The sequence below is a fragment of the Lutjanus erythropterus genome, chromosome 9 (assembly GCF_056507025.1).
Source record: "Lutjanus erythropterus isolate fLutEry1 chromosome 9, fLutEry1.hap2, whole genome shotgun sequence".
Taxonomy (NCBI): domain Eukaryota; kingdom Metazoa; phylum Chordata; class Actinopteri; order Lutjaniformes; family Lutjanidae; genus Lutjanus; species Lutjanus erythropterus.
The window spans coordinates 29,801,754-29,824,767 of NC_139325.1; the positions used below are offsets into that span (position 1 = coordinate 29,801,754).

Consider the following 23,014-nt stretch of genomic DNA (forward strand, 5'->3'; position numbering starts at 1 on the left):
TTTTTTGAATGCTAAATGGTAAAGGCATTCAAAAAAAAGTGTGTTTAATACAACGCTCTTCAAGAAACAGCAAAGGATCCTTTCGCTTAAATGCTGTGATTCGTTTGCCAAATCTAAGAGTTGTATTTAGGCATAAGATTGAAAACGGTCGCATGTAAAGGTAAAGATGGTAAGACTTTGGAAGGGACCACAAGCTCTCTGTCCACAACTACAACTGTAACAGCAGTTGGCTACTAGGAGGTACCTAATGTTATGCTGAAGTCATGCAGTATACAACATTTAAATCTATAGTTTTTACCAAGTGTAACCATGATGTAGAAGTGTGAAAGCAGGAAAAAAATCACTGCTTTTCAGGTTGTACAAGGTAACGTTTTCTAAACTATACAACATTTGTATGGTGGGTTATTTGCAACAGTGCAACTCATGAGGGCCTTACCCGAATAATATGGAGAAACACAACAACTATATTTTTCTGTATTCGTATTTGTGAATAAATGTTTTGTAATTTGAATAATGAATTCTGGACAGAGAAGAAATTTAGAAGACATTTCAGCGGCAACTGCGATGGAAAAAGATTTTTTTTAAAAGATTTGTCTAGATTTTTTACCCCTAAATTTTGTCAATCAAAAGTTCTCTGACTCCCCTCGCCCAAAACACCCTTTTTCACTAAACCCAACAGTTAGGGTTTAAATGAAGCTGGCTAGAAATTAAGGGACTTGACAGTGTTTGTTTCTCTTCTGTCTCGATAATTATGCTTTATACTGTAAATCTAAATTTTCAAATGGAAGAAATGTTTAGATTGGACCTAAAGTGCTCCTTTTGTTTCTTGTACTTGGATTTTCTTTTGCTCGAAAAAAAAAATCTACTCTCTGATTTAAAAAATCATTTATTGCAGTGGATTGCTGATGCAGTCACTTCCAATTTCATCTGTATGAAAATGAACAGAGAACATTCCTCGGTCTCCCTGCTGTATAAACTGAATACTGGATGGCGCCTCTCCAAACCGGAGTCTCTACGAACTTGCCTACCTTGGCACTAAGCCACACTTGTGTAACATACCGTACACACTGTGAAGGCAGCGTCATCACAACCAGACAAACTTGGCCTTTCATACATTCTGGTGTCAAACAGGCTTTCTGAATGTCTGCATCAGTGATGTGTTTATGAAAATCATATTGTTCTGGAGGAATTTTTTTTCTTTCTCTTGCAAATCGCCTCCAAGCCAGAGTGAATCTTTTAAAATTGAAATAATTATAAAGCAACATTAAATTACTTATACTTAAAAAAAAAAAAAATTGTATCTTTGATTTGACTGTTTTTGCATTCATAAGCAGAGCCATAGCCACCCTTGAGGTCACTAAGCTCATGTCCTTGGTACTTTTTGAACAACTAAAAATGACAGTTTCAGTATTTCAAGTTCAACTTTATTTGTCCCTTAAGGACAGGTGATTTTGCACCATGAAGATCAACATAAAAATCACACTGGAAATAACAATAGTAAAGGTAAGAGTGACGCAGACTCAGCGCTGCATCAATGAACAGCATAATCATCAGAGGAGCAATAACAACTAAAACAGTGATGACTAACTAGTCAACTCTCTACGTAGAATATGAACAGCATAGCATTACAATCAAAATACCCCTACAGAATTGTCAAGTGACAGCAACATAAAAAAGACATCATTCTGCAAATAGGACTTCTTATTTCCACACTAGAATTAAATTCCTTGAAATGTGGTGAGGGCTTTGAATTAGACCTTTGTGTTTGTGGAAAAAACTATAATTGACCAGCTGACTGACAAAACGAAAAATTCTAACAATTAAAAAACTGTATAGACTTTTTGGTAAACTTCACTCATGACCTCAGTATTTCTAAATTCCCTGCCACAGCCGTGAGCATGAATTCTTTTTCTTGTCTCATTTTAGCCTAAACCAGTGATCCTCAACTTCAGGTCTGTGGGCCGGATAGGGTTTCTTGGCGGCACGCTGACCATTTTCCAATCCACAATAACTAAATAAATAAATTCACACTAGGATTTTTTTGTTTGTTTGTTTATACCGATTTATAAATATTCAATAATGTCCCTTGGGTTTTTCTTGGGAAGTTGCATGTCTGCCTACGCACCCAAAAAAGGCTGATGCTATTCATTCTGCCTGGTACAAGCAGTTTATGTTTATGAATCATTCAAACATTTGAGTGATTTTTCAAATGTAGCCAACTAAACATGTACAACTAAAATGCAGTTGCAACTATTAAATATCTGATTTTTCTGTCATATAGGCCTAGTGTCCTTGAACCAAGTGAATTAAATTAAGAAGTTAAGTTATTTGAAAATAAAGAATGGTTCATAAAGTTATGGGCCTTTTAATGTTTATGAATTTCATCTGATAAATAATTTCATTATTAATGTATGTTTATTAACTGGCCCCTGGCCTCCTGTCATTTCTGTTTCCAAGGCAGAGTAAGTTGAGTATCTCTGGCCTAAACGCACCAAGCCTCTTTTATCATGCTAAAAAACACATTTTCCTGTCAAGCCATATGCCCCCTTTGAACCTTATTATTCGCAGAGAGCAGCCTCTTAAGTAATGAAGTGTTTAAGTCAGCATTGCAGACCATGGCTATTCAGCAGGGTGTGATGGCATATGGCAATACCCTAATAGAAATTGTGTTGCACCCTCTTCTGGGACAAAAAGAGAATAGCAGTTCAACATTATTATAAAGAGTCCTGACTGAGCTTTAGATTCTACTGATTTTTTCCCCCTAACTTGTCTGGATTTCAATATCACAGCTTGACTTGCTGAGTTTTTATTTTAACTACTTTCACATAACTATTCGTAATCTATGCATTTAAGTCACTGTATATACAGTTAAGTTCAAAATGAATCCGCTTACACAAGAGCCCATATATATTTCATACAGCTACAATTATTACAGTGTAGTACCAGTGCACTTCTAGAATGTGTTCTGCATTTGTTTTGGCATTGAATTGTAAAGAATTTCTGGCAAAATCTGTGTGTTTTTATTACTGAAAATATTTATGAGGATTTTGTCTTGTTTTGGAAGAGTGTATTGTTTGGTCTCCTAGAAGATGGTACACAGAAGGACACTTATAATATATAACCTTATTATTATAATGGCTTAGGTTTATACCCGTAATTGTAAAATTACAGGTAGGAAGCCATGCCTTGTCGCCGTTAGAAATAAATTCAAGCAATACATTTATTCAGTTTGAAATTTACTGAAACAAAAAACAATTAAAACTATAAAAAGTTAACATGTAAAAAATGTTTTTTTAATCTTCCCTTTCCTTTTTATTTTCATTGTCGAAGTTAAAAACGTATTTTTGTTTTTACATGTTCTTTTATTTATTTATTTATTTATTTATTTATTTATTTATTCATTCATTCATTCATTCATTCATTTTTGTCTTGCCTTTTGTTCAAGTTTTTTTTACACGTAAGTAAGAAAAATACTCACGAGCCCCGGGTCATATTTAAAAGGGAATCCCAGACCAGCGAAAGATCTCGCGAGAGTAATACTTCCAACAAAAATCATCTCAATAATTTTCTTAAACCTGACCAAGTATTTCTGGACACAAATCTAAGCAAATCTAACGACAGCGTTGGCACACATTAAACCACATATAGTTGGCGTAACATGCACAATAAAGTAACACCGTGTACAGATCTCGCGAGAGTTTTGCAACTCAAGGGTTCCCTTCTGGACACGATCATTTGATTGGTTCTTGTCGCTGTCGCTCCTTTGCTGACGTCCTTCCTGCTTCACCGTATCAACACGTGTGCGGTGTACAGAGCAGAGCTGAAGGGGAAAACAGCACCTAAACTTCAGCTTCCACACACCTCCGTGTATTCTTTTATTTTTCTGTCCGTGGAAGGCTCTGCCGACTAAACGGTCAAAATGGTGAAGCCTCGGTTTAAGGGGAAAAGCTCCATAAACCCCTCGACATCCAGCAGCAACCCCGGTGAGCTAACACCCCATTAGCAACTCTGTTTGTTTACAGCTAATGCTTATTGTTGGTAGCTAGGTTATATTACGCTTTGGAAAAGATATTTCTGGTTTATTTTTCTTTTGTTAAAGTAAAGGGGCAGTGTAGTGTATCAAAGTGTTATACAAAACTCTGAGTGACTTTCCTAATACTTAACGTTATTACTGCTATAACACGCAGTAGTAGCAGCGTTAGGCCGTTTAAATTTGATACTCTGAGAGTTTCGGGTGGAAGTGGTTAGATTCATTATTCCTAAAGACTGGAAAGACCTGCTATCATAAGCTGGTCATCAGATGTCTGTTGAAACGGCTCTTGAAAAATGAATAGTCTCTGTTTCAAAGTTGTGTTGTATAAAACATTAAAGTAACTGTGCATGTCTTTAACAGATCGACCCAAAGGTGCTGGTGGGAACAACATGAGGGACCGGGCCACAATCAAGCGTCTGAATATGTACAGACAAAAGCAGAGATGGTAATGGATGATTACTGTTTGCATTATTCTTGTGAGCCTCTGCTTGCCAGAATTTCTAAGTGGAAAGGCAATGCTGTGTTCACTGATACTGATGTCGATCCTCTGTTTCCAGTAATAACCGTGGAAAAGTCATCAAACCTCTACAGTTCCAGTCCACAGTGGCTCCAGGGACTGTAGCCAGAGTTGAGCCAAATATCAAATGGTTTGGTGAGTGCACTTCCTTGACATTGTATATGTTTAATCTGTTACTGCAGTGTCTGCTGTGGTAGTTATTTTAGGTCTTTGGTGTCACAAAGGGGACATGAAGAAATAACTGATTTTAAGATTTATTACTATTGCTAGATTGCTAATTGATGCAGAGACAGGACTAAAAGGAAGCGTCTCGTACAGATTCTGGGCTTATTACTGTGGAAGGGCTGTTACACACTTTTTTTAACAGACTTAGTGAACTAGAACACAGAGTAGGGTACAAACACAACTACCACTGCCTATTAAAGCATAAAACAATATTGCTAATACTAACCTATGTTAGGTGTCTTTGAGTATCCCAAAAAGCGTTCTATAAATTATATGTATTATCATTTACTATTAATGGCACTACTGCTTTACAAACAAGAATTCTGTAAATTTATCAGGTTTGATACTTGACAGAATGCTGAACAAAGAAAGGACCAAATGAGAATTTGCAGGTAATTTGTTTTCAGTAGTTTAAATACAACTCATTTGGCCTAATCCTAAGATACACTGTAGTTCATTTCTTCACTGTGCCTCTGCTGCCTCAGTTAAATGGTGAGCTCCTGTTACTGTAAGGCCGTTACATTTTACAAAGTCAGCAAACACGCTCAACTTGATCCACCTTTTTTTTGCATGTGTTGTCAAATCCAAAAATGCACACTCACATCAGGGATCAGATGGTTTGTTGTGAAGATTGTTGTTTAGCACGGCTCACTAGTTTTCTCCTTTTTGTGTTAACAAAGAGATCAACAATTGCCTAGTGCACTGATCCGGCAATAAGGCATGCTGCTGGGTGACACAGGCCCAAAGTCATTTGAGGAACCCCTTTGGTGGAAATACAGACATGGCCTGTTGTGCTTACACACTGCAAGTTTTTAATTCAAACTGGTCCTCACAGCTCAAATGTTTATTCTTTACCCACATAGGAACAGCAGTTCAAAACTAAAACAAAAGAGCCCTATGTGGCAGTCAGAGCACGGGTATAAAAATCAGCTAGTTAAGCTCAACTGGTGACATTCACCTGAATGCAAACAATCATTGCAGTGGTGCCAGATGTTGAAAGAAGAAACACCTTCTGTAAAATAATATGGACTCTTAATTAACACGACCCCTAATGTAACTCCTCTGTGAGTGTGAGGGTAAATTGTAAAACTAATAAGATAAGGGATCATAAATGTGATCAGAAATGGGAAATCGAAATCATACTTTGTGTCTGCATATTTTATATTTCAGCAAACACCCGGGTGATCAAGCAGTCGTCCCTCCAGAAGTTCCAAGAGGAGATGGGAGCCATACAGAAGGATCCATATCGTGTTGTGATGAGACAAAGCAAACTCCCCATGTCCCTCTTGCACGATAGAGTCAAAGCCCATGTGAGTATAAAGAGAATAAACCTCTTTTTTACTGTACTATTTTGTCCTGTGCCGTCTGTATGTGGGAGTATACATTGTTTATGCGCATTGACACCTTTTATACATTTTATCATCAGTATACTGGATGATAGACCTTTTTACCTGATATAAATCATGCGATAAAGATGAGAGTCATTCCTCTGTTTTCGTCGGTAGCTTGTTTCTTGGTATTTTATGAGGCGAGATGAACATGAGGCTTCACTTTAATCCTCATTCAGTTCTCGCTCTGCCCTTCTGTGACCCTGAGTGTACTTGCACTGTGCTTGGCAGAGAGACTTGGACTCTGCCAGTCTTTTCACTTTTTCACCCCATAACCAGCACGAATCCAAATAACATCCAGTTCTTCTTGTTCTCTTTAAACACATCATTGGGTCTGTCTCAGCCTTTTATTTATTTTTTGTTCCATGCTGTAGTCCCTGATTGAGCGTCACAGAGTTTGAAGCAGCCAAAGATACTGATTTTTTTTTTTTATTTTGCATTTATTTTTAATTGATTATTAACAAATCAAATTCAGATTCAGTTGATGCAGTTATGTTCTTTCCATTAACATTATTAGAATATGTTACCTTTAGTTTCCCTTCTTAGTGAAGATATCTTCATCTACTAACCGGTTTATAGCCAACTCATGACCTTATTGTTTTTGATAAAACTTCAGTCTGGATATCTGACCTTTTATTGACCAATGGAATGAACCAGAGTTTGTGATTCAGGAGACTTGTAGAAGATCTATGCACGCTGGAGTTTGAGTTCAGTGACTGCCTTCCTTTCTGCACGCCATACACCATTAACATATTGCTCAATTTAACCGTTACGAAGAGTTACTCCTTCTAAAAGATTGTTAATGATTTCGTATGAGTCATAAACAGACATTTACTCATCCAGCAAACATTCAGCAGTAATTTTACCTCTAATTAACTTGAAATTGGCAAACTAAAACGGTTATGTTGTCCCAAAATGGAAAAGTCAGGAGGACAACAAAGTCATGGAGGATGCTGCGGCTAGAATAGTGTGGTTGTCATGGCAGTGTTTTAATCGAGGTATGGCTTGTGATTTAAGATCATTGGAACACTTAATCAGTCCTGGCACAACCTTGGCTGTTTTATTGGCTCAGTTGTTGCATATTTGGGTTGTCTGTTTACTGTACGCATTTGTTCTGTGATTCTGTCTGAAACCTCTGGAAGACCGGTTGTAACACAGACAAAAAACCTTTCCTTCTGTCACCTATCTGTTTCACTACAACAGTGCTCTGTACTGTGTGTGTCTCATATTTTATCGCTTCTGCAATCCAACTTCCTTTTTTTCATTCATACTGTAGATGAAGGGCAGTTGTCCAAGCCCTCCAGTAACAACAGATCCATACTGACAATTCTCTTCACAGATAATATACACCACACCAAAGGACGCTATATAACATTGTATAAGCAAAGTAATGCAGACTACATACCCCCTTTTGCTCCCGCCTCCTTGTCATAGACCCATTTTTGTCCTTTTTTTTTGTGGCGGACAAGGGAACTTTAGGGGGAGATGGTATATGCCACATAGAGTTGGTTCACATTATCGGAAAGCTGGGAACCTGAACATTAATCTGAGATGCAGCTTGACACTGTATTAAGTTTTTCTAGTTGAAAGTCTGTAATAAGCATTTTGTAAAGGGACAGATCCTTATCAGAAACAGTCACTTGAAAGCCATGAAAAAAAAAACAATTTTGTGTGTGTTTTGGCAGAGAAGGCAGCCAAAAACGACCAGTAGAAATTTTGTTTGGGTCAGTAGATTCTAGAAAAGGACCAGTTGCAAAAAGTATTATCGCAGAGCTATTTGGCTAATTTCAAGTTTGTCTGCTCTAGCTTGAGTATGCACTCTGTGGCTATATTATGTAGGAAAACATAAGTTTAGTAATAACCTGACTGAGAGATGTCTGGAAATCACTTGTTTGTGTTTTACTAAGTAAAATCATAATAATAATCTTTTGTCTTTCTGTTTCTATACCCACAGAACTCCAAGGTGCACATTCTAGACACAGAGGGTTTTGAGACCACGTTTGGGCCCAAGGCTCAGAGGAAGAGGCCTAGTCTCATGGTGGGGGATGTGAAGGACCTCGTAGAGCAGGCTGAGGCTTCAGCCCAGAGCTACAATGCAGAAAAGGACAAAGACCTGGTGACAGAGGACACAGGAGTCCGGTATGACCATCACAATATACAATAATCAACCCATGGTGCTAACCACTCTGAGTGGGCAGATGTGTGGTTGCTGAATTTTCATATTTAAAAGTAGAAATAAATAGTTTTGTCTTTTATTTTCATTCTCAGGGAGGAAGCACGAGAGGAAATCTTCAAAAAGGGTCAGTCCAAGAGAATTTGGGGAGAACTTTACAAGGTATTGTTTCCATCCTCCTCTCAGTACTGTGCGTCATGTTAATGTAGAGTTGGTACACTGAAGTGTTACAGGGTCGTTTTACAATGCTGACTGTTTTATCGTATTAGGTGATCGATTCATCAGATGTTGTCATCCAAGTGCTGGATGCCCGTGATCCTATGGGAACACGCTCGAAGAACATAGAGGAATATTTGAAGAAGGAGAAACCGTGGAAACATCTCATCTTTGTTCTAAACAAGTGTGACCTCATCCCCACCTGGGTCACAGTAAGATGTTTACAGTGTATTCATCTATGGTTTGACTGGGCGTGATTGTGTCTTAAACTGTGTGACTGACTCTTTGTTTCCACTCAATTTTGAACCAGAAACGGTGGGTGGCTGTTTTGTCCCACGAGTACCCTACTCTGGCTTTCCATGCCAGCCTCACCAACTCATTTGGTAAGGGCTCCCTCATCCAGCTGCTGAGGCAATTTGGCAAGGTAAGCACATACCTCAAATTCAAAATACTGTTGGTTAGTCATGAACCTACACCGTTCACCCACCCACAGTCAGATACCACAACCTATTGTCAAGTCTGTGGACTCGTTTTATGGGGAACAAAAGTATTTCTTAGCTTTTTAATTTAAGGCTTTGGATATTTGGATTGGGCCCCCTTTGATTTATGAGTGCACTCTTTATTCATGTAAAAGATTTATAGATTTATGTATAAAACCAGAAGTATAATTTAGGATGTTTGAAGGTTCAGTTTTCTTTAATCCTCATTATTTTTCCCCTTCCAAAAGTAAGCCAGTAGTATATAGATGGAGACAGTTTACAAAGTACATTAAAGGGGTAGTTTGGATTATTTGATGTGGGGTTGTATGAGGTATCTATCGATAGTCTTTGTATTACCTGTGGTAGATGATGGTTGGCATGCCCCCAGTTAGGAGAGGCACCAGCGCAGAAGCAAAGCAATGTACTGTTGTGGACAGGGTCAGCAACAAAATGTATTTTAGCCACATAAAAAAGGACCACATAAAAAAATCAATACCAGTTTAAACGTACACTAAATTTAGAATATTTTAACAGCTTTACTTTACTGTCAGACAGACTTTGGCTTTTAAAACTGTGGTTTCCCATCAGAAAAGGCTTTTTTTTTTAGCTGGGCCTTTTTAAAAAGTGGCTAAAATAGCTTTTGTTGCTGACCCTGTCCAGAGCAATACATTTCATAGTTTCCTTGCCGGTGTTCCTCCATCTACTGTAGGTGACTTTGGATAAGTACCTTATACAACAATATGGCTATCAGATTATATCTGTGGTTGTATTCATCTATTTAAAGCAATGCTGGACGTCAATGAGTGGGACTTTATGGTAATATTAGAATCATTAGGATATATGCATGATGAAATACCTCGATGTATCAGATTTAATTCAGTATATTAGTAAAAAGTCATTGCTTTAAGCCCACTTGGCACAGGACCAGTATACCTGCGGAGCTCTAGTAATTAGTGATAAATGTTGAGGACGTCTGTGATCTTAATCCCATGTAAATCTGCCATGTCTGCAATGTATTAAGTAAAAATCCCACTTCTTATTTCATCAAACACAGAGGTTATGTGATTATGGTAGTCCTGTGTGAACTGGCATCTCGATGATGTGGGATCGTATTTTTTTTTTTTCACATCTGTTCTCTGTTGTCAGACAACTGAACAAGTATGAAATTTGATGGCAGCTCATATTAAGTTGAACAGCAGTCAACAGCTGTGCTCTGAGATTGGCTACACTGATATTTGAAGTGAGTGATGATGACAGAAGTTTAGGAGCAACACAAGGTACGGCAACAAAGCATTACATTTTTCACTCTGTTGTAATTTTTATAAACACACAGGCTCAAAATATACACACATGCACAAACAGGGTCTATATACATGCATTGGAGAGATGTCAGAGTGAGGGGGGCTGCACACATATACATACATATAGTCAGGCGCCCCAGGCAATTAGAGGTTCAGTGTCTTGCTCAAGGCAGCGCTCAGAAGGTGAACTAGCACCTCTCCAGTTACCAATTTGCACTGCAGGCTTTGGTCCATGCTGGACTTGAACCATTAGCTCTCAAGCCAGGTCCTTATGGACTGAGCCTCTACTGCCTGATTGGCTTGATGTAAATGATTTGTAAATGATTTGCAAATGTGTATGCTTGAAACCCATGCAGGAAGTGAGCAAAATAACTCAGAACTACATAATTAAAGGTGGCTGCTGAAGAACAGACACACTGCTTCTGAAATGTTGATGTTCTGCAGAGCCTTTGTATCATGTCTGAAGGATAATGTAAATTCTTACTTGAGTAAAATAAGGAGGTCTTTTATCCTGTGCAAATGCGCCGCACAAAACACAGACATGGGTGGGCTAATTTTTAAATCATATGAGGTCCCTCTGGTAATACAAGTCGTGTGCGAATAGGGCTTCAGACATTTTTATTTTAAGAGTTCCTTAATCAAATTTCCAAAACCTTTACTACATTATAACACACACATAAACATATATAGCACTATCCTAATAAATAATTACTCATACTCATGAAAGTTTTGTCTGATCCGAACATGCAAAGATACCATACATGGTAGAGTAGACCGTGGAATAGAGCGTGTTTGTGAAAGCACAGGATTTAAAATATCTACAAGGCGAAGAAATAAAATGGGCTTGATAGTGAAGCAGAATGTTCTTGTTAGATTTAATATTGTGAGTTAAAGAGGCTTTTATGAGAGAGAGACAGGAAAATTTCTACGATTTTTCCTTGTAAATGTACTTCTCTGTTGGACCACTTTCACCAAAAAGTCTAGAGATAACAAGGTAAAAAAGCTGTTCCAAAACAGCCTTCAAAGTTTAACTCCTGGGACAAAAAAAAAAAAAAAAGATAAATCTCTTGTTTTTAAAAGGTTTTAGATCTTCGTGATTGTCTTGTTTACATAAAAAATCCTTTTAAAGATATCCTTTGGTATGTGTTTTGAACAAACTACATTGTATTTCTGGAGTGATGACAAGTTCCCTTTTTTTATTGCTAATGGCACCAGCGCTCCATCTAAAATTACCTCCATGAACTGAGGACAGACTGAGGCTGTTGTTTAGGAAACAAAACACTGACTTTATTTTCTGCTTCCCACAGCTCCACACAGACAAAAAACAGATAAGTGTGGGTTTCATTGGCTATCCTAATGTGGGAAAGAGCTCAGTCATCAACACACTGCGGTCTAAGAAGGTCTGCAATGTGGCACCCCTCGCCGGAGAAACAAAGGTAAGGTTCAAGTGTCATCTTAACCATGCAAACTAACTTAAACAAACTTAAACCTTAAATTACGAATCTGAACTCCTACATTGTGGTTTACATTTACATCCAAAAAACTTAAATTTTAGTGCCCATGGCATAGCCAGCTGCAATCTATGAAGGCCCCATTAGCGCTGGAAGGTACTTACATGTTTTGGAGCAAAACATGCTGCCATCCAGATGACGTCTTTTCAGAGACATGCCTGCTTATTTCAGCAAGAAAATGCCAGGACGCATTCTGCATGTCTTAGAGCAGTATGGCTTTGTAGTAGAAGAGTTCAGGTACCGTCCTGGCCTGTCTGCAGTCCAGAACTGTCTCCTCAGACCCCAGACTGTAGGTCTATATCAAGCAAGAATGAGAAAGAATTTCACTTTAAAACAATTAGTGTCAATTACTATTTACAAATACTTATTTAGTGTTCTTAAAAGAAAATTGATGTATCACAGTGGTAAACATGCCTATATCACAACTATTGTGCAGGAATCAAATTCAGAATTGTTGTATATTTAAAAAAAAAACAATTAAGTTATTCAGTTTGAACATTAAATATATTGTCTTTGTACGGTTTTCAATTTAATATTATATTATTATTATAGTTTTTATTGTGTTTTGCACCATGTCCCAGCTTTTTTTGTAATTGGGATTGTAAATTTAAACCTTAAATTAAGTATATAATCTGAATTCTGAATGTTTACATACGCTGTGGTTTGCATTTATATTTAAGACGGTGTAAAGGCCTATAATATAGAATAGGAAAAGAAAAGATCCAATAGCAGTACGTAAATGGTACAAAGAAAATAAGTAAAAATCGGAGCAAAGAAGAAAATTACATCTTTGAAAAACCGATAGAGTGAAAAGGAGAGATGATTTTTGATTCAGTAGGGAGGTGATACGAGGTTAAAACATGCACGCTCCTCTTCTTAACTTGGTAATTGTTGCTAGCTGCAACAACAGAAGTGGTCAACTCCGTGTTCTTAACTATATAACTAAAAATCTAAGCAGAGACTGGGCCAAGAGAAAGAACAACAATCATTTTTATCTTTAATTTCCTCCCTCTTGGGCTGTTTATCCTGTTTGGAAACGAACAAGGGTCTGAAAACCTCAGTGTCCACAGCCGGGTCAGGGGGAAAGAATGGGAAAATAGCTTTCCTTTTCCGTGCTTGCCAAAGCTGTGAACTTGGACCATAACAGAGGAGAGATTTTTTTGCACACCTTTCCAATGAATCTGATGGGCCTGCAGCCAACACTCCTTTATTTCTCACCTTGTCTTTGATTCTCAGCTCTTGTTTGATGACAGCCAAACAAGCTCGTAAGCCACAGCCCTGCTGTGACCCTCGTTCCTCCTTTTAGTAGAATGGATCTGCGTTTATGTGGAAAAATTAAATTATAATCCCAATAAACAGGAACATAGTGGAGTTAACCCCTAATAAACCTCTTAATAGTTAAATTGAGAGTTTATTCATCTATTTTCAGATTAACTATCATTCAGTGAGGGTAAACAAGGTAAAGCGCAGATCACCCACCTCTTGATTTACTACTGCAGTCCTGCCGATAAAGCAATCATAGAAGACACAAGTTGTTTGTAGTATGAGGAGAAAAGAAAGGAAGCTTTTATCACAGTTTTTGGCCAGATTAAATAAAGTCTTTGCTTTATTCTACCAAAAGCGATTTTTTAAAATATATTTTGCTGCCTTGCTCATCATAGTTGACTTGTCTTTTTGTGACATTAAGTACCAACAAGGGAAAATGTTCTACAAGGTTTAACATCTCAAGTGAAACTGAAATTATTCGACCTGCATTAATCTCCTTTGTGTTTCTTAGGTGTGGCAGTACATCACTTTGATGAGGCGCATCTTCCTCATTGACTGTCCTGGTGTTGTCTACCCTTCAGAAGACAGTGAATCTGATATCGTCTTGAAAGGAGTGGTAAGTCTGTCTTTCTAACATCTTTCTCACAATGTTCTGCTACCACCCCATTTAATGAAGGTGTGCAAAATTTAATTTGTGCTTCTCACAGCACTGAAAAACAGTAGCATCTGAAACAGCAACAGCTTTCCGGTAACAATGCTTCAGTTATTCAAGATAATCCACCAACTGTTAATGTGGCATGTTTAACAGCTCGAGCACCTGGAGTCAGATGAACAAAGAAATGGAAGTGGATTCCTTCTGCTAATACGGGGCTGTTTTGAAAAATACTTTGATCAGCTCTGGTTCTAATCCTCCTGATCCCATTTTCCAGATCCTAGGTTTAACAAGTCGGCCACATGGACCGTAACTGAAAGGTTGCAGGTTCACATGTTAAATTGCATTCCATTTCCTTCTCCTTCCTCGCAAAGGTTCAAGTGGAGAAGATCAGGAACCCAGAGGAGCACATCGGGGCAGTGCTGGAGCGAGCCAAGCCAGAATACATTCAGAAGACCTACCGCATCCCCACTTGGAACTCTGCTGAAGATTTTCTTGAGAAGCTGGCATTTCGCACTGGGAAACTTCTGAAGGTCTCAGTGTTCCTTTTTCATTTGGTTGCTTAATAGGCTACACTTAAAGGACTAGTGTGTGGGATTTAGTGGCGTGCAGCGCTGAGGTCGTACCGCACTCTCTCCTTCCAGCTGTGTAGGACAGTAATTTTCAAAGTTGGGGCCACTAGGGGATGCCAGGCAGGGGCTCAGAAAAATTATAAAGATAAATTATTATTAGTAGTAGCAGCAGTAGTAGTATAAAATACAATTCTTCACGATATAAGACATAGATAGCAGCTAGCTGGTGCAAACGCGCAAAAATGTACACGTTTTTGCAAAGACCTGATTAGCAGATCAACTGTCCAGCTGACAAATGTTCGCCTTCAAAAAATCTGATGGTGATGCAGCATACATAAAGTATGGGTTTGTGTAAGAATGGCTCTGAGCGAACCAGAAACCCGGGTTGTGGGTGAGTAGTGTTGTTTATATAAAAAACATTTTGCAAAGTGGGGGCCTTGGCCATTGTTTACTGCTGTTTGGAAGGCCTTGGAATGAAAAGGTTTGGGAATCTCTGGTTGAGGAGAACCTCCAGTGCTTGGGTTGTCCATTCTGGGCTACTGCAGAAACATGCCGGTGCAATATGGCAGGCACTGCAGAAGAGGGTCGGGTTGAATGGGCAGAAACCGCAAACAGCATGTGAGACACTTTTTTTTAAATCTAAAGCTTGAGCAATATATTCTTGGTATTGTACAGGGCGGTGAGCCAGATATCTCTACGGTCTCCAAAATGGTGTTGAATGATTGGCAGAGAGGACGTATCCCCTTCTTTGTGAAACCTCCTGGACCTGAGGGGGATCAAGAGGTAAGAGTTTGCTGAATTTTCCACCTGTGTGTTTTTCAAGACAACCTGTGCCTTATGTGTCCACCTGTGTTTTGTTACATTTCAAGGACAAGGAGACATTGGCAGTTGAAGGACCCTCAGAGGCAGCTGAGAATGTGCAGGAGGAACAGCCAGACGATCCAGCTGCCACCTCAGAGGAGCAGCGGCAGCAGAGACAGAAGGAGCAGGTCCAGAGGATTCTGGCTAACGTGCGACAGAACTTTGGCAAGATCAGTGTGGCACCTGAGTTCACCGAGGAGGACTTGGTTCCTGTGGAGATGCCCGACCTCGACGTGTCAGATTTCTCCGGCTCTGATAGCGAGGAAGACAGTGACAAAGAGGAGGGCGGAGAGGAAGACGGGACCAACAGTGAGCCAGCCGACGGAGAGACTGAGGACCCAGAGGCCGCGACCACTCAGACTGGCAAGGCGAACGGCAACAAGAGTTCACGCGAGGTGATTCGTGAGCTGGATGAGAAGATCTCCAAGTACAAGCAGTTCCTGGACCGGGCCAAATCCAAACGCTTCTCTGCGATCCGGTCCGTCTTCTCTCACCCAAACCTCACTCACATACTTTCTTTGTTTAGTGTCTAATTTCATTTATCCAGTAAAGTAACATGGAGTTGTCAGACAGAGAGATGCCATGCATTTTAGGTGGTCTGTGCTAACCAGCCTTTAAACCCCCGAGGATCAGCAGTCATCAGTTTGACTGTCTGATCAGCGGTCTGTTTCCATAACTATGTGTGTCATTGTGTTCTTTAATCTGCATCTCTGGTTGAATTTCAGCCCACACACTGAAGGACAAAGTCAAATAACAGTTGTTGAGTTACTCAGAACCCAATATGATTACTCCTGCTGGGATCTGCTGAACTGAACAGTAAACTGTTTGCTTTGTTGGGTAATGATTTACTTTTTTTTTTTTTCTTCTTCTTTGGACAGGATACCGAAGGCACTCTCTGACAAAGCGTTCTCAGACATCAAGACTAAACAAGCGGCAGCGGCTAAGCAAGCACAGAATAAAGGTAGTAAATCAACCAGGGTTCTCACGGGTGCTGGAAAAACTTGAATTTTTTCACTTGAATTTCACTGTTTTCAACATTTAAAAGGTCTTTGGATTTTGAACTGCTTGAAATTGTTATTCCATTACTTTCATAATAATTGGCTCTCTGACTGAATAGTTAGCTTTTTATATAAAGAAATAAAATAAGTCAGAGAGCCTAGCTTGCCACTCTGCATGTGTGGCTTCACCATTTATGTATTACAATGTATGCAGATCTCACTGAATATGAACAGTAGTGTTTCCCTTCTTTAACCTGCCCATGAGTACCTGCTCGACCCATAGTCTTTACATTGTGATGATGTCACAGATTTTTATGCAGCTTTTTTCAACTCTGCTTAACTTTTACAAATATAAAACACCATGGATCAAAAAATCATCATAGAAAGAGTCATAACTGACCTTGTTTGCACTTCAAGGTGTTCTGCCAGCAGTGTTACAGATGTCTCTTTTCTAATTGGGATTGAAAATGCTTCTTGGGCCGATGGGGATTTTTTTTTCTTGCTGCAATACTACAAGTTTCCACTGGGAAAAATTGGTGGTTAGTTCATATTATACTTATATGGGCTATGCTTAGTGTGACCTGTCAGGCTTTGATGATGTTTGGCCTCTGATGGAACAGCAAGTGGGAGGCTAACAGACAACAGCCTGCTGAGAAGTTGCCCCTTAAATTGAGCTTGTTTGGAGCATAGCGCCACTTTGGATGTCCAGGTTAAAAATATATTTTTAAGAATAAGTTAAAAGAACATGATTTATGTTGAGAAGATAAACAACAGTTTGCTGATGTTATAATGCTGACCTTTATTTATAAAAATCAACATGGATGCTTTTACTTAATTGCTTCCCCTACTATTGCTATTGTTGATGATAAAAAAAAAGATTTTTTTTGAAACATGAAACTTTTAATGATTTTAATAACAAAACATGAATTTGATTGGATATAACACAATAACATTTGATTCAAAGCTTGAAGATGCTACTGGAAAATGTTTGAAAAGTGGTTGAATCTGGCTTTGGAAAAGATGTAGGAACCCTGATCTATGTGTTTTGTCACGACCTTCTATGGTGCTGAATGGAGAAATTGTTTTTGAAGAAAATCGTAGACACGTTCTCAGAATGAAAAAACCCACAGGCATGCTGTCTTACTGATACGATGATGCATTTTCACATTTTTGATACAAATTTCCATAAATACTGATTCGTACATTGTTTTCTTGTAGCCATACAGAGTAGATAGGTCAGGTTGACGCGCAGGTCCAGCCAGGCACTGACATCAAATTTGTCAATCTTTGTTTGAATTCAGCTGCAAACCAGAGGAGCAAAAAGAGGAAAGCTGAGGAGGATGAGGAGCCGACACAACCGCGCAGGCTGACGTCTAAACAGGTATGCAGTGTTTGTTCTCTCTGACGTCAAACAGATCTCTCTCTCTGGTTAGACGTGTTAGATTAATGTTTTACTGATGCAACAGGAATGGTGCAGCAGCAGAAGATTTCATCTTTTTTGTTTTTCCTCTGCTCCTCTTTATCTCTACAGAGAAGGGCGATGGAACGCGCTCAGAAGACGAAGAAAGTTGGTGTACGCTATTACGAAACACACAATGTGAAAAACAAGAACAAGAACAAAAAGGCCCCAGCCGCTGCCACAGAAGGCCACAAGGCCAAACGATCAAAGCACTAGACTGGAGTCACAAAAAACACAACACATGTAATAAAACTTTATTTAAATCAGCCAGAAGGGCCACTTTTTTATTGAAAACATAGAGTTGATATAAAGTGGAATGCTAAATAACTGTTAAAAGGTCTTTAAGGAGTGGCCACTCAATGCCTTGACTGTCCCTCAGGGAAATGACTGTTTATTTTGCCTTTTCAACTTTCTTTTCCCCTTCAACCCTTAACTGCTTTTGAATGACATTTCATTCATCATTTACAGGCCTAATGCTCTCTTGATGTTCAAGAGAAATGTACAGGAATTGTTTTAACTGTACTTGTCATGTCATGCTGTTAGAAAAACAATAAAATATTTGCTAATTACACCATCACACAGTTCACATTAATTGATATCTTTTAGAAACAAAAGACCCATTCAATAACATTCTGTAGTGGGAAATGGCAACTCAGTTCTTGTTTGTCGAAGTTACTTCTTTGGTGTTATGATCCCTTCCAGCTGGGTCTAAATTGGAAGACAAATATTAAAATCTTAGGACGGGCAATACAGCTGCAGAAGATATTATTCCTCGGTATGTAATTTTGAAACATCACCTTGAGCTGCTGGTTGGTTTTCTTGAGATTCTGGATCTCGTTGCTGTACTTCTTTTCCTCCACCTGTCGCTTCTCATTTTCTCTCTTTTCAATTGCGTCACATTTAGCTTTCTGTTCGCTCAGTTGCGTCTTCAGGTCTTGTTTCTCATCCTCCAGATCAGAAATCTAAGTATTAAGTAAGACACAGCAGCATCACTCAGTTATATAAAGAGCGCAACCACCATCCTTATTTTACAGTAACTCTTAAAGAGAAATGGTGCTCTCTGCTGGATACTGAACTGAATAACACTGCACTGTTATATTTTTGATTCCCAGATCCGATGATTCTTTAAGGGAAATTATCTTAAGAATTCAAACAAATAGCTCCTTTTACACAAATTCTGCAGTTATTGCGATCACTATTTGGATTTATTTTACAGTTTATCCATAAAATATGTCTAAATCAGGGGCCATCAGTTTATTCAATGATAGAAAATGGATAGAAAGTTTATATAAGTGGCAAATTAAATCTTATTTATGAACTACCAATTGTTGTAAAAAAAAAAAAAAAAAAAATCAGATTCTTGTAAGTTATAAGTGACATAATGTCCTTACTCTTTTCTCCATGTCACCCTTGCCCTGCTCAGCCTGCAGTGCTTTCCTCATCCCGAAAGCCACGCTGCTTTCATACAGTATCTGGTATGCAGCAATGGTCATTTGAATCTCATCTCTGACCCGTAGCAGCAGCTGTCCCCTCTCAGCACAGTTGATGGTCACTTGTCTGATCAGCTCATCTTAAACAAAACAAAATTAGGAGGATCGGACAGTTGGGTTCATGTTGATGAGGGTGAAAATGTGCAATCATTGGAATACAGAAAGAAACATGGTTCCAACAGCAGAAAACCTAATAAAGAAAAAAAAACATTCAACCAAACAGACATTTTTCACAGCAGCCATATTGATATGAATTAGTCGGGTAAACACAGGTGGAAAAACAAGCAGAAAAAAGACGTAGTTTTTGACAATATACTTTAATGGGATAGTTCACCCAAAAATGAAAATTCAGTCATTATTTACTCGCCCTCATGCCAACTGAAGGTCAGGTAATTTAACAGGAAAACAGTGCTGCAGAATTTCCCATCCAATGTAAGTAAGTGATTGGTGACCAGGTTTTAAACGTAAAAACAGTCTGCAGACGTCATGTCTGGACTTCAGGAGACCTGGCTGAGACCAGACGAGCAGTATGGAGGCATTTATGTTTTCATTGTTGTTTTTTATGTGTGAAAACTGGTCACCACTCACTTCCATTGTTTGGGAGATTCTTCTGCTCTCTGTTTTGTGGACTGAAAAACTAAAACCACCCAACTAATTTGGGTGACTTGCCCCTTTAAGGGCTTGTATTTGTGTAACCCAAAATAAATTATTTAATGTCATTTTATCTTCAAATAAGAGACATTTTTGGACAAGTGTTCAATCAGGATGTCTTGGATGTCAGGACACACTGAAAACCAAAAAGCTTAAAAAAACTTTAAGTTTCAAGGCAATTTAACTTTAATATATTTGAGTTTTGAGTTCAACACAAGGTCTTAAGTTTTGAAAACATGTTACCGACTAATAATCTTTTGTTGATATAATGTATTTTTCTACTTTCTTCTTCTAAACTTCAATCTTTGAGTTTCAGGTTTAGCAGGGCTCATCTTTTCAATGTTTAGGACAGTCCAATACAGAGGCTACTAACTCCCTAAAATATGATCATCTTAAATTGTAGAGAAGCTTTTTTGTATTTTCAAATTACAAATGACTTGTGTTTTAATTAAATACATTTTCTCGTGCCAGTATTTTATTTTGATACATTTGATATACAAGTATTTGTCATTTCTAACAAGATACTTTTTACGTATTTGTGCTTTTCCCTGCCTGTGTATAAGAATATAGTTGTAACTGCAGTGGCCTCAGTCATCACCAGCATCTCGGTCTCCTACTTACCAAAGCACTGGGAATAGAGCTCCCTGCGGATGGGGCAGATTCCTGTCTCTCTGGCCTGCCTTTGCTGTATCTTTGTGTTCAGCAGCTCTGTCAGACGAATAACATCTGCTCTTGTGCAAGGTGCACTGGACACTTGCTGCACCCACTGTTGGTTTCCCTCTGTCCATTCCCTGCAATAGCAGATATTGAGATAAATAAAGGTGTGGTTTGAACTTGTCAAACAGTATGTTCTATTGTAGATGTGAAGAGCTGTACCTGGGTGGAAGGATGGAATTCAAGATCTCCTGATTTTCCTGCATGGTAGCCTCAAAAGAGGCAGATTTGGGTTTAGGAGGTAGTGGAATAGGGGCAGAGGTAGCAGGCAGCTGAGGGCTCACTTTCAAAGGGCGTCCCTGTGGTGAAAATTATTTCATTACATACTCTGATTAAATAATGCTTCCTTGATTTCTACACCGGAAGTGCTTTGTAACTCTCTCATACACTAGCAGATCTGTTCCACACCCGAACTGAGCCATGTATAAAGAAAGTAAAGTAATAACTGCAGGTGTCCAGACTTACAGATGTTGTCATTTTTAATATTGAACCAAAGGAATAGTCCTTATCCCTCATACCGATTGAAAGTCAGGTTCAGTTTTTTAGTCTCCAAAACACTGCTGGAGTTTCACAGGAAAACATGGTTGCAGATTTTCCCAAATTATTTAAGTAAATGGTGACGAGTTTTGAAACGGAAAAACAACCGAAAAGAAATAAACATAAAATGCCTCCATACTGCTTGTCTGGCGCAATCCAAGTCTACTAAAGCCCCAGAATGCCGTTCACTTGCGTGGGCACACCGTCACGCCACACACACCCAGTTCAGATGGTGGGTACACACAGGTAAATGTGGCTCCAAGCTAGGGCTCTACAGTGAAGATTTAGACCAAAAACATGGTGTTTTAAGTCAGCTTGTCATGTTGGAGCTTTAAGAGACTTGGATTACACCAGATGAGCTATGGGGACATTTTATGCTTTTCTTGAATTGTTTTTTTGGTTTTTTGGTTTTTTATGTGTGAAAACTGGTCACCATTTATGTAAATTGTTAGAGAGATTCTGCAATACTGTTTTCCTGTTTAACTCCAGCAATGTTTTGTGGACTAAAAAACTAAACCAGACCTTCATTCAGCATGTGGGTGAGTAGATCACAACTGAATTTTCATTCTTGGGTGAACTATTACTTTAAGTTTTCAACATTTTTCTTTTTTTTTTAATTTCCTCTGTAATTTCAACACAGCTGTGGTGCAATAATCTTTTTTTTGTCTCATATCTGCTGCTGTGCAGGTCTTAGTTATGTTTAGGCCATTTATTACAACAAAGGGTTGCATAACAAAATGAACACTGTAGTTTCTTCATGCTACACACACATGCATTAATTAATGCATGTCAGAATAGAATAGGACAAAAATATAAAATAAAGCCTTCTACACAAAATGATAAAATATTAAATAACAAAATTAAATTAATTAAGCTGAGATTCTAATGTCAAAAAATATTTTTATTATATAATCATTACTTCTAAGGTATCTTGACTACACTTTTAGTGCAGTACACAGTTTAGTTAAAGATAATGTTCTGGCCAAATTAATGTGTTTTTGTTTTGATTTCGAAGGTTTTGTTTCATTGAATGGATTCAGTGACTCAGGTTTGGCATTAACCTGTTTGGGGTAGCTACACTGTATGTGTCAAGGGTTTCAATGACACACAAGTTTAGGAGGACATGCCATGACACTGAGTAGTATGAACTCTGTGGACGATTAAAATTTTAGTACAGTCCTAGGTTAGCTGTAACAGCAGCCATAGTTTAGCACATGTGCTTGGCTGTTCTTTCTTTGCATTGTTAAACAGTTTATGAACCCTAACCCTCCAGGAAACTTCTCTTTAGCCAGGTAACGTTGATTAACCTTGGGTGTCGTTAATCTAACTCACCTTTGGAGACTTTCTGTCTGTGGTTTTACTGACCAAATGTGGGTTGTCGTACTTCAGGAGAGACTCGGTTGGTGGAATCATTGTGAAAATAATAAAAGCTATACACTAAAAACCGCAAGCTGACTGATTTGGGCTTCAGTTACAGAAACGTCGGTGCTGTTACCAACGAAAAGCTCGTGCTCACTGTTTGCGTTGTCATGACAACAGCGTCCCGGTGTTCCATTTCAGTTCGTCCGGATGGAATCAGCTCTGTGTATAATCAGCACAACAAAATAGCTTTTACTTTTATCAGTGTGTTAGATGTTTAAAATGAAACGTACGTTTTAAAACAGAATAAAACATATATATACTTCCCATCTTTATTCGAGTTTGAAAAACATTTTTTAATTAATTGGAATAAAAATAAAAACTAGTCTTTAGAAAAAAATCAAACGAACTGAGAAGAGATTGCGTGTTTAAAAACTAAACTAATTAACTAATTACCAAAATAAAATAAAATAAGCAATATACTTAACATCGTATGATAATAATACAAGAAAAAATTACACCAAAAACAGCTAAAATGCAACAAAACTATAAATAAACAATAAAAACTAAACGAACAACGATGCAAACGAGCAAACCCACTCTGGAAAGTTG

General features: G+C 38.4%; 2 protein-coding genes across 3 annotated transcripts; one reads left to right on the plus strand and one right to left on the minus strand.

The window, feature by feature from the left end:
• The first annotated feature begins 3,776 nt into the window (after positions 1–3,776).
• gnl2 (G protein nucleolar 2) lies at positions 3,777–18,228 on the plus strand. The gene is made up of 16 exons (XM_084727062.1): positions 3,777–3,983; positions 4,394–4,478; positions 4,591–4,685; positions 5,946–6,085; positions 8,118–8,302; positions 8,432–8,498; positions 8,606–8,764; positions 8,863–8,976; positions 11,640–11,768; positions 13,621–13,725; positions 14,136–14,294; positions 15,009–15,116; positions 15,203–15,672; positions 16,073–16,155; positions 17,494–17,573; positions 17,724–18,228. Exons 1-16 carry the CDS (start codon positions 3,920–3,922, stop codon positions 17,865–17,867), a joined length of 2,187 nt encoding a protein of 728 aa, XP_084583188.1. The 5' UTR covers positions 3,777–3,919; the 3' UTR covers positions 17,868–18,228.
• dnali1 (dynein, axonemal, light intermediate chain 1) lies at positions 17,893–23,004 on the minus strand. Of its 2 annotated transcripts, XM_084727065.1 has the most exons (6): positions 22,376–22,917; positions 20,669–20,805; positions 20,414–20,583; positions 19,043–19,221; positions 18,449–18,613; positions 17,893–18,359 (listed from the first exon to the last, which is right to left on the minus strand). In XM_084727065.1, the coding sequence occupies exons 1-6, from the start codon at positions 22,454–22,456 to the stop codon at positions 18,324–18,326; spliced, it is 768 nt and encodes a 255-aa protein (XP_084583191.1). In that variant the 5' UTR covers positions 22,457–22,917; the 3' UTR covers positions 17,893–18,323. The 2 variants fall into 2 exon arrangements, with proteins under 2 accessions (XP_084583191.1, XP_084583190.1); XM_084727064.1 differs by having other exon boundaries at positions 17,893–18,613; positions 22,376–23,004.
• Positions 23,005–23,014: the final 10 nt, after the last annotated feature.